General features: G+C 35.0%; 1 protein-coding gene across 1 annotated transcript in view; it reads left to right on the top strand.

The window, feature by feature from the left end:
* Positions 1-7,104: 7,104 nt before the first annotated feature.
* Positions 7,105-24,704, top strand: part of LOC143147791 (uncharacterized) — a 55,847-nt gene continuing 38,247 nt past the window's right edge. The window contains exons 1-2 of the mRNA XM_076313389.1: positions 7,105-7,517; positions 22,425-22,661. Coding sequence (XP_076169504.1) covers positions 7,466-7,517; positions 22,425-22,661 — 289 coding nt within the window. The 5' untranslated portion in view covers positions 7,105-7,465. The remainder of the gene's footprint in view (positions 7,518-22,424; positions 22,662-24,704) is intronic.

Below are 24,704 nucleotides of genomic sequence, written 5' to 3'. Positions count from 1 at the left end.
CGCTTGTGTTCCCTTGTGAATACACACCTACGTACGAAGCGATGCGTTTGTATGGCGGTCGTGGTATGTGGGTCAGGAAGCCGATGTTACTAACAAGTGACTCGACACCGCTAGCTTTCGTCGCACCAAATTTCCGCCTCTACCAAATCTGGCCCTACGCAATTCCTCGGTTACCGCGATGCTGAAAGTGCCCTAAAAAAGCGTCCGCTAACAGCGAGTCACCTAGTTTGGCGGTCGGTACCCTTGGAATTACAGTCACGTGCTTGAAATAAAATTTATCAATCACGAGTTAGCGTGTCAGGATTCTTGTACAAAAGTAAAACGAATACATATCTTACTAAGATAGAAAAATTAACGCGAACTCGCCTGAACGATATTAAACGACAAATTGTCGATGAAAGGATAATATTCTGTTAGATTAAAATTCGTTATTTTAACGTTTAACGAATAATTGCGTCGCTCTATATTTTATTTCAAAGAATATGGATGAGTTATCGATGGCTATGTGAATTTATACTTTCTATACTATTTTTGGAAGAACCTTGGTTCGATAGGACACCATTGGATCGCGTAACGACTCGAATTGCCAGTTGCATAAACTATTTAAATTCTATTGGTTTTGTCTGAATTTGGAATGATTCGAGCATCAAAATGCAATCGCACGCGACGATCTCGCATAGAAGATGCAGCTCACATACTTGTACATTACGTTTCTAATTGAATATCCAATCGTGACCTCTTCTCGAATGACCGACACGGAATGCACCAGGAAAACGAGACGTCAATGTGACGAGGAACACGGTTAGGCCGTACTTTTTGACTATGCCTCGAAAACAAAGCGAAATAGGTCATAGGTTTACGTGAACCGTTTTAATTGTTTTTTTCTGTGTTGAATTCATCTCTGAATCGGATGTTGTATCGACACCGTGCATGCATATTATTATACATGTACTTAAGGTGACCATCTCGAACTATGCATATTAAAAATTGTTGTATAAAAAGTGGTATCTAGGGATATGTTTCTCTAATTATTTTTTCGATATTTCTTAGCAAAATTTCTAGACCATTAAAATTTTTGTAAACGGAACGCCCACTAGTTTTACCAAAATTCAAAAGGATCTCAAATTTTTAGTAAGTGTTACACTTTGTCCTAAACTTAATAATTGACAAAAAATTATCACTATAAATCCGAACGAAACAGTACCGTACTATTTCATTTATTTTTCAAAGGAATTGTCACTCCTCGTGGAAATTCAATGTCGTATGATAATCAGAAATGATCGAAAGAGTAGAGAAGAAAAATAGGCAAGATACATGTTAGAACCATCGCGTCACTCGATAAAAATAATGGTTACTCTTCGATCACCTGCGTAATGCACGCATACAGTACAGCTTCTTGAAATCCGGAACGACAATCGCAACAAAAGAATAATTCAAACGAATAAAATGAATGCGTTTAAATTTACAATTAGCTGAAAAATATATATTATCGATACCAATTGTCAGAGACTAATAATATTGTATAATTAGTAAGACCTTACGTATTAAAGATGATAAAAGAACTTATTGGAATATAAATTGCTACTATATCCCTTAATTTTTTTGATCTCACGCTAACAAATTTTCATTTCCTTAGGCATTTGAAACATTCTTAACGAAACAAATTATTTCAACTATATGCACAATTTAAATGCGATTAAGGACTCCCGTACGAGAAACATTATTTGCTACCAATGTCGTTCTGCTAAAATAATTTTGTTTTAAATTAAAAATGTTCGCACAAGTTTAAAAAGTTTCAAATAAGTAAAATAGAATCCATTAAAAGTTGAAAATAATATTGCAAATGAATGGTAATTTAATCAAGGTATATATACTATTTAAACGCGCGCATCGAACAAGTTAACATTGCATTTTCGCGAATAAAGTGAAAGAAACTCGCGTTGTCGAATTTTATCATAGTACACATCAAGTTCAACTATCGCATAGAGACGTTTTAATCTAAGTAGGAAGAACTGGTAGTTTGACCAGCGAACCGCAACACCCTAAACCGGACTGTCTAACCCTCAATGGCCATGCTTCCTTATTCGAGCTAATTGTTGTTTCTGCTTCGCGCCGACAATGAAATGCGTTCATACCTTCACCTCGAATATGTTGATTAACGTAGCCGTGAAATTTAATAGTCTGCGAGAAAGTGTTTCGTATGCTCGAGCTACGTCATTGTAACTGATACTGTTATATCCAGGAAACTCAAATCCGTAATATCGTAATCGATATTTATAGAGAAGTATACCATTTAAACGAAATTTCGAGAAATTTTCCGAATACCATAAAGTATTTTTCATAAAAGTGTAATACGGATTAAAATTTCATAAATTGATATTGCAAATGTAAATATATCAGCAAAGTTCACTATTAAAAACTAACCGTGATTATTGTAACCATCGTTATTGTTAATGTTACTCTGTATAACAGATAACAGCAACTGAATCGTAAGGTTTCATCAAAGTGAATGCGACGAAAAAAGTGAATAAATTTGCGAACTGAATTGCGTGCAACATCCCATTACCATGATGCACTGGAAAGTTCTAGTAGCTTCTGGTGCGAGTTGATGCGCTTTGAAGTTAATCCATTAGTGCATAAAGTTTGTGTGCACCTTTTTGTTGATTTTTTTAACGAATTCGGTACGGTTGCATTCATCTTAAGATATAGAAACAGTATATGAAAAAGAAATAATTTATTTTCTGAACTCAATTGTTTAATTACTGTTATAGACCAATTAAGTTGATATCAAATGTATGTTTTTTGAAGTATTCTTCAGTCCTTTAGGAACGCAATAGTATAAACGTATTAAACAAAAGAGTTTGAAAATTTTCGGCGTTCGATTTATTGGAAGCTATGCACGAGTATTCTATGCAAAGTAAACGACTCCGATTCACATCTTCTGCTTCGTATAACATTGTATAAAGTTTAATTGATAATTATAATTAGGTTTGCTACGGAATCGTTAGTTGGCCGAACCGTAAAATAAATTCAAGATAACCTGAGGATAACACCAGCTTTTGTTTAAAAAACGGTTATCTTTCACTGTACTTAATTAATATTGTATATACAGGGTGTCTCATATAAGTTGACACAACGTAAACAACTAATTAAAAGAAAAAAGTAAAACATGTTTTTTATGATTTTGAGAGAGAATAAAAAAATGGCATTATTAGCTTTTGAATGCGTACACGTTTTTGAGGTCACTTCAAGGTCAACTTGTTTTTTTATGATAAACTTATATTTTTTTGTTCGAGAATCCTATTCAAGATAAAAATATGCATAACTTTCGTCTGAAACGATTATATGTAAAACTATTATTTTTTCAAATATTTAGAGAAACATTTATAAAATGATTATCTACCAAAATTCAAGAAATTTCGATATTTTTCTCCAAAATTATCTCTTCGAAGTTCGTATTTCGCATTTGTTTTAATTTTACGGAACTCTATTTATTTATATGTAATCACATTTGATCTGCAGATCAAATATACTGAAAAACTACAAATCAAAATGGAAGTACACAATTTAGGAGACATGTATCGTTAGCCAGACTTATGCAGTTATTACTTTATTGTGAGTTAAATATAGAGCACTTGACAATTGCAAACAGAATTGAAATGGTTTTTATTTACATTGAATCAAAATGAACTATTAACGAGCTATTAATTTATATGCTTTTACGGTATTTTTGAAAATGTTTATCACGTAGTTAATTTTATCGTGACGTTAAACAGTTTTCTTAGGATGATAGAATACAAACAAAAAGATGCACACGACAAAAAACTGCTACAGATGGAAATAATGTAGTTCGTTTGTTCGCTGTAGTTGCTCGCAATCTAGGTGTAATTTGTTCAATTTCTCATACTTCTAAAATATCTTGAACGCTTATTTAGCAAATTTTAAAAGTCATAAATTTCACCTATATAAAGTGTCCTTACATCAAAAACTGTAACAATTTCATAGATGTTTCTCTAAATACATTAAAAATTGAAAATTTTGAATTAAAGAAATGTTTCAAACAAAAGTTATACATATTTTGACGTAGAATAAAAATATAGGTTTATGATAAAATTATGATAAAATTATGATCAAATTAAGAAATACAGGTTTATGATAAAAAAAAATAAGTTGGCTTTAAAATGACCTGTATTAATGTGCATGTATTAAGAAACTAATGTCATTTAAATCTCCTCTCAGAATTACATATTCAATTTTTTTTTCAAATTAGTTGAAATATCTGCGAAATATTTTGTTGTGTCAACTTAAATAGAACACCCTGTATAAGATAAACCATCTAACTTTACTGCTTTGAATAGCTCTTGATTCGTGTAGAAAACATTTTCATACAAAGTTGCATCGTATCAACGGGGTCAATGATCTGTGAATCTCTGTTTACCTACTTTGCTTTTTCACAGAGATATAAATGTTATTTCCGATTTTTTCGAATGGAATGCCCAATTTTCTATTCCACCTTTTAAAGAAGCATTGAATTGCGAATAAAAAAATATCGAAGTATATGTGACCTATAGCTAACATTCATTAAGATACCAATTAACGAAGTTTTAAGGTTGCAAATCCTTCCAAAGAATGATATCTTAAGTTGGAATATATCTACATAATCAAGGGCACGAACAAATTTATTTTCTATTGTCAGTTATAGATATAAATTTATTATCGATAGTTCCTAGTAGAAAAAGGCGTTTCATCCTAAGCTGTTAGCGAACTCATTTGTTAAACCAATCCAACAACCTATTGTCTTACACGCAATTAACCTTACCGATGAGTCCATCAACAGGCTAAGACAAAACGTCCTTTACTATTCACCGTTAAAAATACTCCTTATTCTTATTAAAAATACTTCTTTTAACTTTACTTGGAAGAAGAGATACATCAACAAGGATTTTCATTAACATTTTATCATTTATATATTTTTGTTCATTTGACGATCTCACTATGAAAAAGGGTGTAATAAGATGGTCCCCGATAATGGCACGCCATACATTAATGTTCCACGGTCACTGACGTTCTACTTAACGAAGTCAATGTGTATTATCCGTAGCCTAGAAATGCATGTTTCGTAAATCCACTGAACATTATCCATTGTTTGTAAATACAGTTTTATCGGTAATCGAACAGTGCTTCCAAAAATAATTATATTTTAGTCTTCGTACAATTTCTGATACGAGGACACTTATAGAGATGTAATTTATGGCGATGAAGCACTCCAATTATTTAGACTCGATTAATCGATATCGTTAATTCGTGAGACGCTACGCAAAGTAATATGCAGATTTACAGGACGTTCAAACTGCAATGTCTACTGTTTACTGGTTTTGTACCGATGCGTTTATGCGATTCAAAACTTCCTCTTACCTGACGTTTTTTAAAACAATTTTCGAATATACGATACCGTGAATGTTTCTGATCAGAGTACGTTTTTACGTACGAAATGTTTACCTGCACTGTATTTTTATAACATTCACCGTAAGTTATAATCATATTTGTTGTCTCGGAGTTTCTGTATTCCATTTTCCTTATTATGAAAAAAAGGTGTAATCCATATTTAAGTAATACTAACGGAATGTAAGTCCTTTCACGTATTCTCGAGTTTGTTGATAAACTCAGTCATGACCTTGACTCTCTACACCACAACCTATATTTCTTAAAGTGTTTGCAACATTAAAATTTTGTTCGTTGATATCACGGTGAACGATAGCTGTTACATTTTTACGTTTGTTCGCTATTTGATTTTCGTTTAAATGCTAGAATAAAAATTTAAAACATTCCATCGAAAAAATCGAAGATTACTGACACATTCAAGGCGGTAAATTATGTTTGTCTGGGAAAGATAGCCTTGTTGACATACGCAGAATCAAATAATTATTTTACATGAAATAATTTACTATTTTTACATGTTTAACTGTTTCAATTTTTTCTAGAGTGATGAAATCGATCGTGCAACATTTTTGAAACATTTATTTTCATTTCTTTCTAGATTTGAATACAAATCGTAGATGTAAGTATTTACATCGACTAAATGTCGGATTAACATTTGCAATATCGTTAAGTGCAACATTTTTTCATCTTTGCTTCGTGGCAACCTTTAAATTTTTCTTCACTCTACGACCGATAATAATTTGATTTTGCTTCGCTTGTACTACATTGTCCTTAAAGCGTTCGTTATCATTATTTAAGCAAAATATTCGCGAACGTTAACGAATATTATTTATCTTTGGTAAACTTGCTTAACAAATTATATTTCTTATCTTTTTTACTTGTTGTCCTTATTTTTATCGTTTTTTTTTTAAGAGATGGTTTAATTAAATTTAACATTACGATTGTGACAAGAACCGTCTATAATATTCAAATTATTATATAATTGCATAGGTATTGAAAATATTTCGTTTCTCCCAAAACATGTTGCTTCGTCCTAGGTTGCTAATGGATTTTTACATAAAGGTTTATTTATTAAATACCGCGAGAAAAGGTTTTACCTTTCTCCTGAACTTTACTTGGTTGAACTTCGATACCACGAAAATGTTACGAACCAGAAACAGAACAGGTACGTAACTTTAGTCATCGGTAATTAGAACACGGTTAACGAATTTTGTATTTTAACACAATCAGTGCAGTATTTGCAAAGATAGCGTAATTTGTTCTCCGTGGATCAGATTCTGTAATAATAATCGTTCAACGTACTTCGGTATTCTTTTCTTGTTTCAGGTTCGATGTTTCAGCGTTTCTATCGTTGTAACGAAACGTCGTATTCAAATCGATTTTTTCGTGAAATTTGCCGTGTTTCAGGCATAGGGTAATCCTGTCAACTTGAGGCTCGGCGGTGTCGCATCAAAAGTTGGCCTGAATACCTGAGGAGCACGTAAGTACAGGGGACGAACAGTCAGTCAGTCGCACAAGTCAGCCTCGTTCTCGATGGCAACCAGCACATCGGTCGTTACCTGCACGGAGAGGTGGTAGAGAAGAGCAGCAAGTGGGGGAGCAGAACACCTGGACGACTTCCTGCCAAGGAGTAAGCACCTCAGTCTTTAGAAAAGATCGTTTCACATCGGTCGTTCGAGTCCACGTATTCCCGAAAGTCACTTGCAACTCGAGAGATCGTTACTACTTTGGAAAAAGTAGTCGCGCGTCATCCGGAACGGTCGTCCTCTTCGAGGAGTTCCGGTTCGTAATCGGTATTTGGACGATCCTCACGGAAACAGTACCGAAATGACGTTACCCTCGTGGCACATTCGATGAACTCGAGAGTCGGAGAGTGCTCCTTTACTGGATTAATAACATTCGCGAGTCGGAGTGCTACCAGAAGAGATTGTTCATCGATCATCGGGAGAGATTGTTACCGTTGACAGACAACTACCGGCTGATCGTTTGGAGTCAAAGTTTATAAAAAAGATCGAGTCACGAAGACATGGAGAGAAGAGCTGTGTTTCTTTTAATCGTCGTCGGCTTGGCTACCCAAGGTTCGTCTTTTGCACTTTAATTTCAATTGCTCCTCGATCGTGCTGCGATTAAATATCAACATTTCCTCGTAGAGTTCAAACGTTGCATCGGTATTGACATCGACGCTTTAACAGGTGTACGCCGCAACATTTCGATCGACACGGAAGTGTAGTGAATCTGCAAACGTGTAACAGTATAATTTTTTTTTTGTCTCTTTTACAGTTACTGTCATCGGTGAGTTCGGTGAAATTTCTGTTCAAAATGTTGGCTCTCGAAGAATTAACGTCGCGTGGAAAATATAAATATAAAGATGCGTACGAATTGTGATTGAAAATTTGCGATATGTTTTAACAAAGTATGCGATGAAATCGTTCGCAACATCGAGATGAAAAGATAAACTATTCTCACGTTTAAATTCGTTGCAAAATAAAATTTACAAAGCCTCTCGTTTACCTATCTTAAAGAGAGTGTCCGCTTGCACTTTAGGGTAAACGAGAAGTTGACTAATTAGAGATGCAAGAAATCTACGAGAGTTTTAGAAACAAAGCATATGCCTCGCATCTTTGTGAGATAAAAATCTACGGTGAATGCATTATAATTTTTATCGCGATGAAATACGTCGTTTCTCGTCGAATAAAATTAACAAACACATACATGTCCCAAGCGTGGTATATTTCGTTCCGAGTATTGTTTTGAACAAACTTTTGTAAATTTATCTTCATCGAACGAGTATCTGATTAATTTCATCGGAAGTGGTTAAAGAATAAGCAAAATGATTGTTAATTTTCATTTATTCGTCGAACCTTTTTCGATACACAAAGTTGACACAAACACGGATCAATGTTTCTATTTATCTCGAATTCATCTATAATATCGAAAAGAATATATTTATAGATACCTCGCAATAGAGAATCTGCTTATTATCTTGTTATCTATGGTTTCATCTGTCGTGTTCGATTAACGAATAATTCTTCTCGTTGGTGAAACCGGACATGGATCTCTCAATTTGTGTTTCTATTTGTCCTGGAAGGGCAACTAATTCTTCAATGTCGATTTCACCTGCACGAGGCTAACCAAACTCGTTTTCTCACTTGTATGTATGCCGTCCTCGGCTCATAAATCTGTTTTTCAGGTGTAACTCGGCAAATGTACTCATCTCCTTTGCATACGTATCAAATTAGCTGTCTACCAATTCTATCCGCATTCGATAAAACATCCAACGAACGTTATTACTCGAGCTAGAATCGTATGTAGTTACTATCGTTGTATTCTGTTGGATCTCGGTATATGGATTGTAGAATGTTCGTTTCTTAGGTTGAAATAAAAACATTCCAAACTGCACACTCGATACAGCCAACTGTTCTGATTTTCTCGTTGGATTTCTGACGAATCTGCCTTCAAGTTTCTTGTCTCTACTACCGTAACACGTATGCTAAATCGTCCTGCTGGTTACCCGATAATACGACGTGAGTTTGCTTCAATTACGATTCTAGAATACTTACTTTTATTTGTTATTATCGCGACTGTTACAAGGTATAAATTCTTATTGAAGAGATACGCGAGGATTGCGCATTTGAATTACTATTAGTACTCGATTGACTTCAACGTTCTTTCGAAAAATTGCAAACAAACGGCCTTTCCTGTGTACAATTATTAAGAATATATTATAACAGTTATAACGTATTTATTGGGAAAATTGAGTTGTACAAAATTATGTAAAATTAATACAAATTGTCGCTGTAAGCACGAAATTAATACAAAATGTGTTCCAACAATGCGTTTAACAATAATTACTTACAAAATAATTTAACGTTCGAATCATTTTATCGCTTTAGCAAAGTTTACTTTTACAATAAATATTTCATCGTTGCTATATAGAATTAGCCATGTGAAACATTTTATTTCGAGGTGCTTAAGATCCTAAAAAGGGCAAATTTTTTAATAACATATTTTATTGTCATAATTTTAAATAGACAACGTTAGAACCGTACATTCGATTAAACAACAAAATAAACAAATTCAAACATTTTACTATACTAGTTTCGTATTTTTTTAAATTTCTTTCAGTATTTTATCACACATTTAGGGTTAATTCAATATTAAATGAGCTGGTATTCAACATATTCTATTCGATGTTAGTAAAAAGTGTTATTTTGTAGAAATTATTTAACAAACGGAGTATTTTATCCCGAAATGGGATACATCTAGTAACCCTAAACGGAATACCTGGGTTTCTTTCAAATTCTATCAACGTATTTTTGACAATTCTGTTTTATCATAACCGTAACAATATTTTACAAACATCGACGTAACAAGCATACATTCTCTTCGCTGTAGCCTTTGACTGCAAGATTGCTTCTCTAAGCCACCGTGCACACAGGAAACCAACTGTGAGATATATTCTTGAAGCGTGATTTATTATCACCGAAGACAGGATTTCTAATGGCCCCAGCAAATAGGAAAAGTCGTATTACTTTAAGGAGAGTTCAGTTACGCGATCCAACTGTTCTGGATAGTGTTTATTACGTCCCATTAGAAAAGTTGTCGTAGATGTCGAGATTAATCCACCTACATTGTGCGTGAAAAACGTTTCATAAAAATGCCTTTTCTACGTTTACCAATCGCGATCGCTTCTCATAGTAAAGAGACGGTTGCCCGTATTTCCCACGTTTCATGGAGAGCCACACACTTTTCTGTTACGCAGTTTTCAAGTACTTCCTGAACACTGTGTTCCCAACTAATTACATTCTTCCGTTTGAATCGCTACTCAGTCATATCAATCTATCCGTCTTTCGTTTCTTTATCTCCAATCTTTCATTCAAGCTCGTCGATTTAAACGTTATCGTAAAGTAGTCGATTCTCACAGCCATTAAATTGTTACAATGGATATGTGTATATACCTTTTCTCCGAGCTTTTCTTTCTAATTTTACCACAGTCGTTGATTCAACAAATAAGAGAAATAATAATAACGGTAAATTTGAATATTGTTCGATGAAAAACTTTCTAGCAGGTAGTTGGTTAATTTCGTCGTAATGACGACGAATAAACAATTTGTTTCTTTTGGGAATGTGTGCCATTTTATTTCGAGGGTTATTTTACCGTAGAAATTACTATTAAAGGCTTCTGAATTCAATGAACGTCATTGATCGATACACGTGGTGTCATTTCTCTTTTATTATATAGGTCCAAAATATTGCAAAAGAGGCTTTACGATAACTGAATCGGACTCATTATCCAAGGATTACCGTTTATTTAAACCTTTGAATTATTTTCTGACGGAAGAAGCTTTTAACACATCGATCGTTACGTCAAAATTAAAAATTAATCCTCGAGTACGGATGCAACGTGAAATATATTTTGAATTTCAACGAGATTAACAAAATAAGTACCCTGACAAATCTTGGATTATTTATATTATATAGCTTTCGATTTGCCGAAAAAAAGGAGTTTCAATTTCGTGAGTAGTTACAAGAATATTATTTTATCAGTTAGTGTACAAATAATAGAGCCAATGCGGAACACTTGTTCGAGTATTTCGTTGATTGCAAAAAAATGGATTTTTTGCAGTAAAAATTTATGGTAAAAAATCATCGTTTCAACTTGTATTTATTTAAAGTTAAAATTCAAAATTTAAATCGATGATATTTGAGAAATAATAAAGCAATTTTATAAAATTTGAAAAAAAGAAATATACTCCATAGCTCGGTGTCTTTGTGTAGCAGATATACTTGCCCTTAATCGTTGAAAATTAACTCGAGACAAAATTTGTAAACGTTACCTTCGCGACAAATGTTGCATGTATATTGTCGATCTTCCTAAAATAACCTTTTTTTGCGCTCATATTCGTGCAAAATTTTACCCATTTATATTAAAAGAACGTTACTTCGATACGATATAGAATAGAATTTACACGTGGCGAATACTCTTTAGAAAAACACAGAAAACTTAAAAATTACTCCTTCTCGAGGAAACACGAAGTATCGAGTCGGATAATTTTCACGAATTCGTATCTTCTGGCCGTTAAAAACTTGTTTTCGCTTTGATACCGTTTTCTAAGCAAACGACAAAAGTTTTTCTTCGTTAAGCGAGAATTTCTGTCACGAATGTTTTCTACTTCAAAGAAGTTTACAAAGATAGATTGATAAGAATCTGTTCTTCGAACGACCAAGATCAATTACGATTATAATTTTCGTCTCGAATTGTATTCTATTCAGTTAATACGGGATGATAATATTTTCGATGAAATGTTCTCTGTTCGTTTATTTCGTTGCAGGAAGGGTGTTCGAAAAATATTGATCGGCGGTGTATATTCGTACGCCGAAATTTCGCAAAGCGAGCGCGTTCGCATTTTGCTCCGACCTACTGACCACTGCCGTAGAAATCAGGCAGAGATCGGAAAACTGGTAGGACCTCTGAAATTATCGAAAGCGATTGACACGTGCGTGTTACGCACACACGCGAACCACGAAGCACACGTTCGTTTCTACCTTGAAAACAAAAGGTCGACGCGTTTAATTAGCCTGGCTCAGTTCCTAATTTCCCACGATTCCGTGAAGTAACGGGAGACCCTGGCGAACGAGGAAGAAGAGGAAGAAGAAGGCGGAGTTCGACCTTCCTCTTCTCACCTACTTTTGCCCTGATTATCCACTTTTCTTTGGACGTGGGCGAATCGTCGAAACCACGTGTTGCGTTACAGATATCCAGTTAGAACGTTTGCGATGTGTAAACGCTGGCCTGTACGTTCTCTTTCCGTGAAATCAACAACAGCGTTACATTTTTCCCGCGCAGAAATTTTCTTACAAACAACCGAAATTTAACACGGTAATGCACAGTGTCCCAGAATTAAACGCTCGATCTGTGTCAATATGTTCTACGAGTAGAAATATGAAAGTTTCTGCGTATACAGGGTGCTCCGTAACGAGTGATACGAATGAATCGGATGATTTTATGTGGAAAAATTAATCGAAGACGTGGAACGCGTTTTATTCGTACGAAGCTTCGCTTTCAAGGAAATTCGTATCGAAATCGTTTCGGGTCATCACGCGTTTTTGCTAAAGTGGGATTTTATGGATTTTACTGGAAACGTCGCATTCGCAGACAGTACGTAAATGTAAGAATATACAAGCAGAAATGTTATTTTTTAAACGCACGCGAGCTTGCGTGCTATTTCTTAAACTCGTTTTTCTCGAAAATGAAGCCTCGTTTTCACTTTATTTTTAAACGTACGATCGCTCAGCGCTTGGCTATACCATCGATCGCGAGACATTTCGTATACGTGGATGAGAGAATACTTTATTGACAAGTTGAAAGAAAAATATTAAACACGAAGTTTACTAAATCTTAAACTTTGTAAACAAAGGGGTATTGAAATGTTCATAGAGTAGTAAATTTGATCTTTAATCATTTCGCACAATACGTACTTACCGTTACAGATAGTAATCACTTTCAAATGCAATATTAAGGAAAAAATATTATTTCCTTATTTTTTTTATATATTCTTGGTACAGTATTTCCATTTTTTATTTTGTTCGTATTCAGAGAACTCGATATAGCGATAGTCGATGTTAGTTTGTCCCTATGGTTTTCATTTTTTAACAAGGATTTTACTTTATCATTATCCTACTTTGTGTTTTAGGAACCCGGCAATGTTAGATCGATAGAAAAATTTCGATTTGCAAGTCTACAAAAAATTGTACTACGGTATGCGTTGATAGCAAGACACGATGGTTGATCAAATCGCTACGATAATCATTGCTGAAAGATAACGGTTGAAATAGCGGTGATCTGATATTTGCACCGGAATAACTTTTACCCTTTCCATGCAATTGTGACTCGTTTTGTCCATTCTACTGACCCACATACATATAAGTGGGTTTCGTATGACAACGATTTTTTGAAGAATAAAAAATGAGATTCTTCCGAAACCAAAACATAATGAAAGATACTAGGAATTAACAAAGTAGATACGTTTCTAGATAGGGAATGCTTGAATAATTATACAGTTTTTGTCTTCTAATACGTTATTATAATAAAAGTGTCATTTCGAGGATAAGAAAAGCACGATAGCAATGAAAGGTTATCGAACCATTTTTTCGTAATACAATCATTTAAACGACTATTTAACTTAAATCTTATTTCGATCAAATTTTCTCTTTCGTAGTTGATCCATTTTAATCTGTAGTGAATATATAAATTTTTGTTCTTTTTAAACGAAAAAGCACCACAATTTATAAATTGCATTAAGAAGAGCTCGTTTCTTCGAGTCTGTAAGTTGCGAACAGGTTTAATATCATAGCAGTGTTATGGTATAGCATTTATGAGAACAATGATACATATATTTAAAGGGGTCAGGTTTTGCAGCTAACTTTCGTCAAGAATTAATTAAATTCTATATAAAAGAACAGTTTCTGTTACTACAAACTTATAAAATAAGAAACATCTTTGTTGCATGTTCCTTAATATTTTATACAGATTTTTATGTATACTTTTGAAATATAGTAAGAAGTATCTTTCACGCATAATTGTGCCAACTTTCATGAAGCCGCCGTTGCAATGTGTGCGGATGGATATAATTGAGATTCTTGCCAAGCTGGTTTTACCATCTTCGGGCCTTAATTAAAATTGCTTTTGTGAAATGATTTCCGTTTTTAATTCTGTTTTTTTACACAGTATGTTCCGAATAACATGTTTGCTGTACTTTAGTTGTACCTGTAATACATAATTGTGTATAATATCAACACTTTATATTTCAATGAAATGCATATTAGGAAAAGGCGAGGTATAATTTTCAGTTGTAATTACGTTTAGTTTACGATAGAAGTAACTAAGTCGTGTCCAGAAGTATTTTCCACGTACATTATGGACATTTACGTTAGCAAATATTCGTGAAACGAAGAAATTCGAGAATGAAAACGGAGCATTAAGCACTCTTCGCTTTTAACGATCTCCTTGAAACAATTAGGGGATCTCGCTTTTCGACAATTCGGGTGTATATAAAATGATGATGATATTATCGAATGTTTGAGTTGTAAATGGAACATGTTAAAACTTTCAAGTTATTGAATATCTCTATGAGCTACGAAGTTACTTCGGTAGATAATTTTTGAATTATTTTGAAAAGTGTATATAAATATCGTAATTATCCTTTACATTTGCAAAAAAGTGAACACGGTTTCAAGTGGATTGTTAAAACGAATCATTGTAAATTCCAGCATTGTGTTGGTAGTGAACGTATAGTTCTTCTTTTGGCTGTATTTCTCGAAATAGAAACATGTTTTCTGATACCTTCGTGTTACAGAAAACTAAAGTGAAGCCAAATTTTCATTTCTTCTTGTGGATTTCTGCAATCATTTTCAAACGTACATACATATTTGTTATTGTTGGAAATCTTAATCACGATTTTATATATTACCCTCAGTATATTCCTTCGATATATTGGTATTTCTTCATAATAACAAAATACTATTTTTCATTGTTAGGTCTTCGTTCGATTTGTTATTTTCAGATATACAAAGTGATCTAAAAAGAGCCGAATACTGTCTTACATTATTTCAGTATACCAATTTCGTTATACTAGACAGTAAAGGTTAATAAATACTTTAACCTCAACGTATAAACTTTATAGTTTCCTACATCGAGTCGTTCAAATTATTATGAACGACTGTTCCACGCGATAGAAAGATACAAAATAAGCAGTTTGTATCACGGGTGTAGCTGGAATCATGATTGATCGAAAAACGAGGAACAACTCTTGAAGCTGTTTTTGCATCTCGAAGTTCAGCGTAAGTTCAAACTCTGCCCCGGTTTATGGCTTAACAATTACGATGACGCGAGGTAGCAACCTACATTAGACGGATGCAACGAACCGTCAGTTCAACTACTGAAGTAACTTTTGTGGAAAACAAGCTGCCCGATAATCTTCGGCAAACATGCACGAACCTTCGTAGAAGGAGGTCGCTTAACCACCGTTGCGCATTCTAAAACTAATACATCTATACATTAAAAAGAAAGCGAATAGAAACGAATGCTATTATAAATACACCACCCGATAGAGGTTTCAGCTGAATAAATAAATAATTCAAGGTTTTTACTGTGACGGATTTCTACATTAGCTGTCATGCGAACAAGCTATTACATTAGTAATTATATATTATAGAGGATGCTTATCCATTAAGCGTTAATAATATTAATCCAATAATGGACACCGAAGTGTATGCCTCTGGAGAGAATTCGAATTTTTGAAAAAGATTATTTTGCTATTGGTTAGAATTTCGTATGACATAAACCAAAGATTAATAGCATTATTATGGTCTACGTCGTAGAAATATAATTTATAGTCGAAAGGATTGATTTCAGATGTATTCTTTACAGCAAGAAACGAGAAAACAATGTTATACGAAGATATTGTTCAACCTTTGTTTTCCAAGTTATAATAAGTTGAAAGTGTTTGAAGCATTGTATAATACTGTCCATTACCGCAGTATATTCTGTTCCTCTCCCATTTTATCAATTTAATTAGAAATAGTACACGCTATTCTGTTACAGACTACTTAATACGTTATGTACACATTGAGGGTAGGAAAAAAATTGTAATATTAATAAATGCTCATGTGTTGACGTACAATTATGAATCACAAACAAAGTAAATATAATACAATAGTTTAAACTAGTGTCCAGTAAAATAAATTCTTTTTGACGACGTATTGCTATCAATTTAAAGCAATATTTTTACTTTTTCAATTCTATTTTCAACAAACCCAATCTCAAATTCAAATAAACCAAAGAATATGATCAGAGTTACATTTATTGCTTTTAGAAAGTTTATACTTTGTTACAACTTGTACTCCAATGGTATACATTATTACAGCAATGATATTACATTAGAAAATACCGATTGCATAAATGTTGAATCTCTTGTATTCAATAACGATTTCACTTTTGTCTTCTCTATTTGCTCAATCAGAATAAACATTTCATAGTCATAAAACTGCTGTATGTGCGTAACAAGATCTGAGTAAACGTGATATGAAAATGAGAGTTGAGTTAGTCAATTTTAGGAAATTTAAAAAAAGTAAGCACGCGTTATACAGATACTTAAGGACAATGAAATATATCCTTAAAAGTAATCTTTTTCGGCGATAAAAATAGGAATAAAAATGTTTAAATCCAAATCTATGTTCGAAAGGATGAGAGAGTGCACTATATTTAAATAAATATTTCATCGACTTTTTGGGAAGAAAGTAATTAGGAAGGAAAAGAGTAGATTTATAAACAAAAAACTGATTTTATCATTAATAACTCTTTAAACCAGTTTAATGAAATACAATTAATTAAATATTCAAGATCGATTTAAGAGAAAATAGCAATGAAAAGAAATTCCATCGAGTTAAGTAAGTGTTTAGTTGAATACATCGATGGTAGTACAATTATTATAATTTTATTTTATAATAATATCACAGAACATCGCATCATTAACACGAATGAAAATTTTATCGGGAAAACACAGTTTCATATTAACCAATAAACACATATGCAGAGTGTCTTGCACCACCTGGCCACCCTATTAAAATGAGAACGAATGATTTTTACGAAAGACGCAAACAATTTTATTAATTAATTAGAGTACGCTTCATCGAATGGTAATAATTGAAAGTTTTGGTACCGACCGGAAATAGGCTATTTATACCGAAAGTCGGGTTCCTTTTAATCGAACACGATACTTTTTATTGCATATTCAGATTCAACATAAAAAAGTATGAAAGTTTCGTCTCAAACAGTTTTCTTGGTCGGTATTAGAAGTTGAAATTATTACCATTCGATGGAGCATATTCGAATTAGTTAATAAAATTATTTAGATTTTCCATAAAAGTCACTCCTCTCATTTTTAATAGGGGTAAACACGTAGTTTGGGGCACTGTATATTCTAAAAGGTGTACGCAATGTTATTCCGTGTAAATTTAATAAAGAACAGCTGACTTACTTCACTGTCATTCTACTCTACATAGTGTATTGTATTTACCAAGTGTTCGTGTTAAACTTATGAATAGTTTTTTCATAAAGCTATAAAAAATCGATAGAATAGGAGAAAGTTTTATTTCTCATAAAAAATTATCATAATTTGCGGTAAATTTTGAATTATAAACTTTCATTTTTTTTTAATTAGAAATTGACCTATTGTATATGTATTTTTAGAATTGATTTAAGGCATCGTGTTCCTTATAAGGATTCAGGAACAAACTGCTGATCAGTAATAGCTCGAACTCCCTATCTAATTTATCTGTAATATATGTGTAATTTATATTCTAATTAACCTATTCCGAATCAATTTTATAAGAAACGAATACACAAAGGTGCCTAATGTATCTAATCTTTTCCGGTTTGCGGCACTCTCGGTCTCAGACTCATATTTAAGTTCGGTTCTGTTGGTCAGCCATAATAGACAGGAAGAGCAGACAAAGTGTCTGATAAATATGTTAATCGCATAGTACGAACCGTTACACTCACGACGTTTCTATGCCTAGATTCAAAACCGTTTAACCACTTATTCGTTAAGGAATGTTGCTTCGACGACCTGATAATTAATTAGAAGTTCATCCTCGCATTTCGGGGGAATAAATTACAACAAAGCTCGCCAGCTCTAAGTTTACGAACGATGTCAATCGAACGACGGAACTCGTGAGTACCTATCACCGCGATTACGTTCTGTAACACTTCTGTTAACTTTTCTGTGAGCTACTTTTCATTCACTTTTCTAAGTCGTCTCGTATAGTAGCTGCGCACGCGCCACTTCCTATTGTCTCCCAAATGAATTCTACGGAGTTAACACCTGGCCTTTCAGGCTTTCTAGGAGCCGTTATCTATAAATCTTGGCTTGATCGTTTTTCACTCTTTTCCCATACCTCCGATAATCGACATCCTGCAATAAACCCCGATACCGCATACCTATTGCAGTGTAAACCACTTTCGAACGTTATAATACGAAGTAACTCTTCCCAAGATCTATCGATCTCGTACATATTTCTCCGTGTTTAAATAATTCTCACCTGTCTTTTCGAAAACGATAAAATTCCGAGTTCGCCGAAATCCGCGCTTACACGACGAGGGAAGGCTCTATTTTTTTTCCAGAATTCCACCTTAATTACGAAAGCGTTGAAATTCTTTCTCGACTCTCTTATTTCGGTCGCTGGGTACAACACTTGCATTCTGCTGTACGCATATTGCGTAAATGAAATTTCAACGATTCTTACTGGAAATGAACAATCGTATCGAATCCTCGGTGTATCCCAATAATAAATCCTTACTCTCGTTGAGTTGAAACTTGCACAGAAACGTAATATGGCGAAACAATCGGAACAACTATGATCTAAAGAAGTCGTAGAAAATTATTTAGTCACTGATAATAACCTGATAATAAATCCTTACTCTCGTCGAGTCAAAACTTGACTTTTGACTTGACTTTGACTCGAGTCAAAGCAACACTTGCCCAGAAACGTAATATAACGAAACAATCGAAACAACCATGATCTAAAGAAGTCGTAGAAAATTATTTAGTCACCGATAATAACCTGATAATAAATCCTTACTCTCGTCAAGTCAAAACTTGACTTTTGACTTGACTTTGACTCGAGTCAAAGCAACACTTGCCCAGAAACGTAATATAACGAAACAATCGAAACAACCATGATCTAAAGAAGTCGTAGAAAATTATTTAGTCACCGATAATAACCTGATAATAAATCCTTACTCTCGTCAAGTCAAAACTTGACTTTTGACTTGACTTTGACTCGAGTCAAAGCAACACTTGCCCAGAAACGTAATATAACGAAACAATCGAAACAACCATGATCTAAAGAAGTCGTAGAAAATTATTTAGTCACCGATAATAACCTGATAATAAATCCTTACTCTCGTCGAGTTAAAACTTGACTTTTGACTTGACTTTGACTCGAGTCAAAACAACACTTGCCCAGAAACGCAATATAACGAAACAATCGAAACAACCATGATCTAAAGAAGTCGTAGAAAATTATTTAGTCACCGATAATAACCTGATAATAAATCTTTACTCTCGTCGAATCAAAACTTGCGCAGAAATACAATATGGCGAAACAAACGGAACAACCGTGATGGAAAGAAGTCGCAGAAAATTATTCGGTCGCCGGTACACGTACGCGAGCTTGTCTTTAGAATGCAAATCGCGCTAGAAAGCGACGATCCTTTCGATTGCCAGAAACTCGTAACGGTGGCGGTGACAAAGACACGGATAATGGAAAAGCAGCGTGACCGGTACGGTGAAGAAGAAAAATGGTCGTGTTACGTAAAACGTATGGGTGAAATTTCGCGAGGTCGGTCGGATTTTACTTCCCTCGGACATCATTCGGGTTGGCACACACGGTAACGCGTATGCCGGCATAGCCGATGACTTCCTAGGTGATTGCGCGATAGCTGCAGGATGTGAGCTGCTTGCATTATCGTTTCCGTTACGGGCCCGTGGCGTTTTCTTCTGCTTATCTGTTTCCACGGGCACCTGGTAGTTACCAAAGATTATTGATTTAACGGCTCGTGACGCCCGAGATAAAATCTGCTCTTCGGTTCGTAATCAAATCGTGCAGAGTTGTAGTAGCCTGTCATTAATTTATCCAGATACCCGGCGATGATATCCAAAATATCGGTCAATTCGCTCGGCAACGAGCGAACAAGTTTCACGTCCGATAAATGATATTGTAGGTAATAATTTTAGTTAAAACGCTTTGTGTTACCTGTCCGGGGAACAACGTACTTCTCGCGAGACACAATGCAATGGTATTGCATAGAATTGGTTTACTGGAACGTGTGCGTAAATTTTGAAAATTTTACTTTTACAACGGGTAGTTATGCCATAACATTTACTACATTGAATACGTAGTTACGTGAAAACGGATTTTTCGTTCTTAAATAACAGTGGGGTTGATACGGAAGATACCGACCGAAGTTAAAGGCTGAATATGTTTATTAAGTTTCAGGTGTTTTGGTGTAGAAACGAAGATAAAATTGAATGCAGTTTAGACAATTGTGTTACAGTTAGTAAAACAGATTTACGACTCAAGGGGGTTAGAGAATCTGCAGCTTTTTTGCACAATTTATATTTTATACTTTTTCGTTCGAAAATTGTACAAAACGAACGTCGTTATGTTTTAAATACAATGTTCGGTTAGCTACTCGTATTTATTTACTGTTGTATGCTCGCTGTGCTGTTCCTTTCCTGTTCAATCCGTAGACAAAATACGAAAAAAGAAACGTAGACTAAAGAGTCGCTTGCTCATTTTTGGAGTACTATAGAGACATTAATTCATATTTAGATATCTCTTTATAATTGTGACAAAATTAACTATACGCGAAGTGTGTGCGTCGCTAAACGGTTATTCGCCATAGATCTAAGCTCTGGATTCTGACGAGGGAAAGAATGTTTTGGGTAAAAATGGAAATATTTAGTCAAAAGTATTTTAGTGGAAGAAACTGGTAGATAAAATTGTTAACTAGCGTTCAAACATATATAAAAAATGTATATTATTGTTAAGAAACTCCAAATGCAACTGCCAGTAAAATTAATAAAAGATTCAATATATTCAAGATTGAACTTTGAACATATTTGTCCAAATATTAATTATAATTGAACTTTCAAGAATCAGAGTCGTGTAAATAAATTTGATCTCATTTTGAAAAATTAATCAAATTTTATGCTTTCTTTTTCCATTATATTTTATTTTCAAAGATTTGGTTATAAATAACATTTTTTTTCTTCGTTTTCTATATGCTTTCAATATCGATAATAATTTACAGTAATCAGAAATTTACAGAAATGTACAGTATCAAACTTTAGACAGTTCGTAAAACAGACAGTAAACAATTTTTCAAACAATAATTATACAGAGATTTATGAAAGTATCGATATAAATCGTTACGACATTCTTTGATCGACGTCGCTTGTCTTGTAATATGTGAAAAGAAAGTATAACAAAAGATCCGGTAAAAGCTAGTATTGTTTCGATCCAGTGCGTATCATTTTCTTGTTCAAATTTCACGATATAAATAATATCGTAAAACCATCGCGGATAAAAATTCACGGTAAACAATGTTTTTCCTCGTTTCGAAAAGTTTCGCAAACTTTCTATGTCCTTTCAACGAGGAGAAAAGAAAAAAAAAAAACGATAAAAAATTGTAATGCACGGGAGAATAGGGATCGTCAAAGAAGCGATTGTCAACCAATTGACGATTCTAATTGCGTAAGCGAAGCGTTGGAACAAAGGAGGGAAAGAAAAACGGGAAAGGTTGAACCGGTGAGTTGAATGTTCATTCGCGTTCACGGAGGTGACGAGACTCACCGGTCATTGAAATCATCGACTTGAAAACTCCAACGCTCGGTGAGGCAACGTCCCGCTTTGCAACGACTTTAATGCATTTCGTGCGCGATGACGTGAGTTGCATGTCTTTCAGACACCGTAACACCCAGGGCTACGCTCACGGTGCCCACCGCGTACAGTGATTGCCAAGCGAGCAATAAAACGTTGCATTATTCGTGTAATTAGTCACGAAGGTTTGAAGTACGATCGTAATCTGCATTAATGTGTACTCCGCGCGCATAAGAGAAAGAGATACAATGATTTTCCACGCATTGAAATGCGAACGAAATTGAATCGTTGGATAATATTATCCTTCCTTGACTACGAACTTCTCTTCGACGATTCCCGGTATCGTTCGAAATTATCGCTACTGCCACGTACCTCGTACAGGTCGGGTAAATTCGTATCGAGAAGCATGTGAGAAGATTTCCCGCGAGAACGTATTTCTTTTATTTACTTATCCTTATTATGATAATGGTTGGTGCATTAAGCCCTGATGAGAGGCTGGGCAGTTACTTAATAATGATGACGTCTATATCGGGTTGCAGGCTGCAATGGTGCCGGATGCGGTTACCCTGGAGCACCTGCGCACAGTATCGTTCGCTTCACGGAACCAGGTGTCCAGGACGTCATAGACGAAGAAGATGCCCTTCTTAAGGACACGATGCTGCACGTGGGTACCGTGGCCACTTACTCTTGCGAACGGGGCTTCGAACTTCTTGGACCAGCACGAAGACAATGTCAAACTGACGGTTCCTGGATACCGGAAGGAGTACCATTTTGTGGTAAGTCTGCGTGTCATTTTTTCAAATACGGGTTAATTGTCACCGTAAAAGTGCGAATCGGCCACGTTGTTCGTATTTAAATTTTCTTCGTTTTTCGATTGTCCACGAGACCGCGTTACTTTACCTCTTTACTTTAGTCCTTTCTGTTAATCCCGATGGTAAATTGAACATAGTTGAAGTATACGAGAACTCGAGTACAAAAATTTACCAGATATACTGTAAATGTCGCCGGTTAGATTGTGTTCGTAGCTCGACAAACGGAATTCGTGGAAGAGTTGTTATACGCGTATATATGTAACGAGGAGATAAATACGTTTGCGGATGTGGGCTTAAGAGAAAGTTCGACCGTTCCGGGGAAACTTATGCGCGCTTCCGGTCACGCCTTTACGAAGCGTCTTAATAACTCGCGCATCGTTATTTTAAGAACTAGGATACCAGTTTACTTTTAGTTCGAAGTAGCGATTTCGATGTTCAAATTTTTGAATCGAGAAGATACGCGAAACGTTTCGATCGATGAGCAACGCAAACGAGAACGAATCAACGTATTTCACCTAATAATAACAATAAACATCCGAACGAGTTTTAAAACAAAGAAAGGTGTAGGAGAATTTTTCGAATCCTCGGATCTCCTCGAGTAGAGCGCGACGAAGAGTTCATTCTTCGGATCTGTTGTCTACTTTGGACGATGCAAAATTTTGGGAGGCAAGTGACCCGATTTCGAGTGTCCTTGACCGAGGAGACTTACGACAGTAGAAGAAATACCAAAGGTAGTGGGGGCATAACACCGTTAACTCTGAACCTGTTACCTCCTAAGAACGCCCGCGGCCTTCCCAACGTCACGCGCATTCCTGACATTGGTTGACCGCTCCGTCCTTCCCGGTCCAGGTCAGACTTATTTCCTCTCCAAATGTCTCGTTTTCGAAACAAAATCGTAATAGATGTCGCGAGAAATGCGTTTAAACCTTAACGAGCAACGAATCCTCGAGCACTCGATGTGAATGTCCACTTCTGTATTTCGTACGAATTAGAAGAAATTGGTTGTTTAATCGATGGTCAAGAATATCATGGTGGACGTTGAGAAAAAATCGTAGAAACAACAACGTGCAACTCCTCCACAAACTGTCGTGACAGATGACGTATTATGAATCGCAAGGAGCTAGTTGGCAGTGAAACGAACAGACGTTTCTGAATTAAACTTACGGGTAACACAAAATAGAGCAGAAGATACAATTAATTTATTCCTTACTCGTACATTCTTTTTATAAGAGTAGAAAAACAAAGTAGGCTGTTCCAGGTGACAGACGAATTATAAAATTAACAATAGTTGAAGAACTTCAATCCCATCGATGAAAGCAACTCGTTCGTTTCTTGAGTCGTTGGACCGAAACCGCTTTAAACGATGGAGGATCTGTTTTTTTTTTCCAAACGCAAAGAACAGATCGATCATCTGTTGTTGCAAGGGTTCGGTGAAACTTTAAGAAAATTGTAAATTGTAAAACGGTACTCGATCCCATCAAAGAACTGTGTTAATCGTTGTACATTTACATTATAATTCTTACATTTCTTCGAGTGTCTGGGAAACTCGTAGGCGATCTCAAAAGTGTGAAAAAGGAAATAGAAAATCTTGTATGTTACAAAGAATTTAAAGAAATCAGACGTGTAATCAATTGGACGTTAGGTCAGAGTACTTCTGCACCAAGTACACGGTGTTTCTTTCGTTTCTGAAATTTTTGTTCGTTGTCCAAAAAGTTGTCCAAAAACGCGAGGTCTTAATTGTTTCGAACGACATACCGTAACTTACTATTTATTTAAAGAAGTCTTGTTCCAACTGCCACGCTACAGCAAAACTGGTCCAAGGAGAGACCGAAGTGGCGCTTCGAAATGTTTGGAAGTAGGTCGTTATGGCACGAATTAGAAGCATGATGCCGATACGCTCCGGCGACCACAGGAACTGTCTCCGCGTTCTTTAGAGCGTTTTTCAAACTAAAAATGTATATTCCGATCGCTCGTATACGAATGTAGAACATTCGTCTTCACATATAA

This window comes from Ptiloglossa arizonensis, chromosome 6 (assembly GCF_051014685.1).
Source record: "Ptiloglossa arizonensis isolate GNS036 chromosome 6, iyPtiAriz1_principal, whole genome shotgun sequence".
Taxonomy (NCBI): Eukaryota; Metazoa; Arthropoda; class Insecta; order Hymenoptera; family Colletidae; genus Ptiloglossa; species Ptiloglossa arizonensis.
The sequence above is the reverse complement of the archived record's forward strand: the minus strand, read 5'-3'. Positions and strand labels throughout refer to the sequence as shown.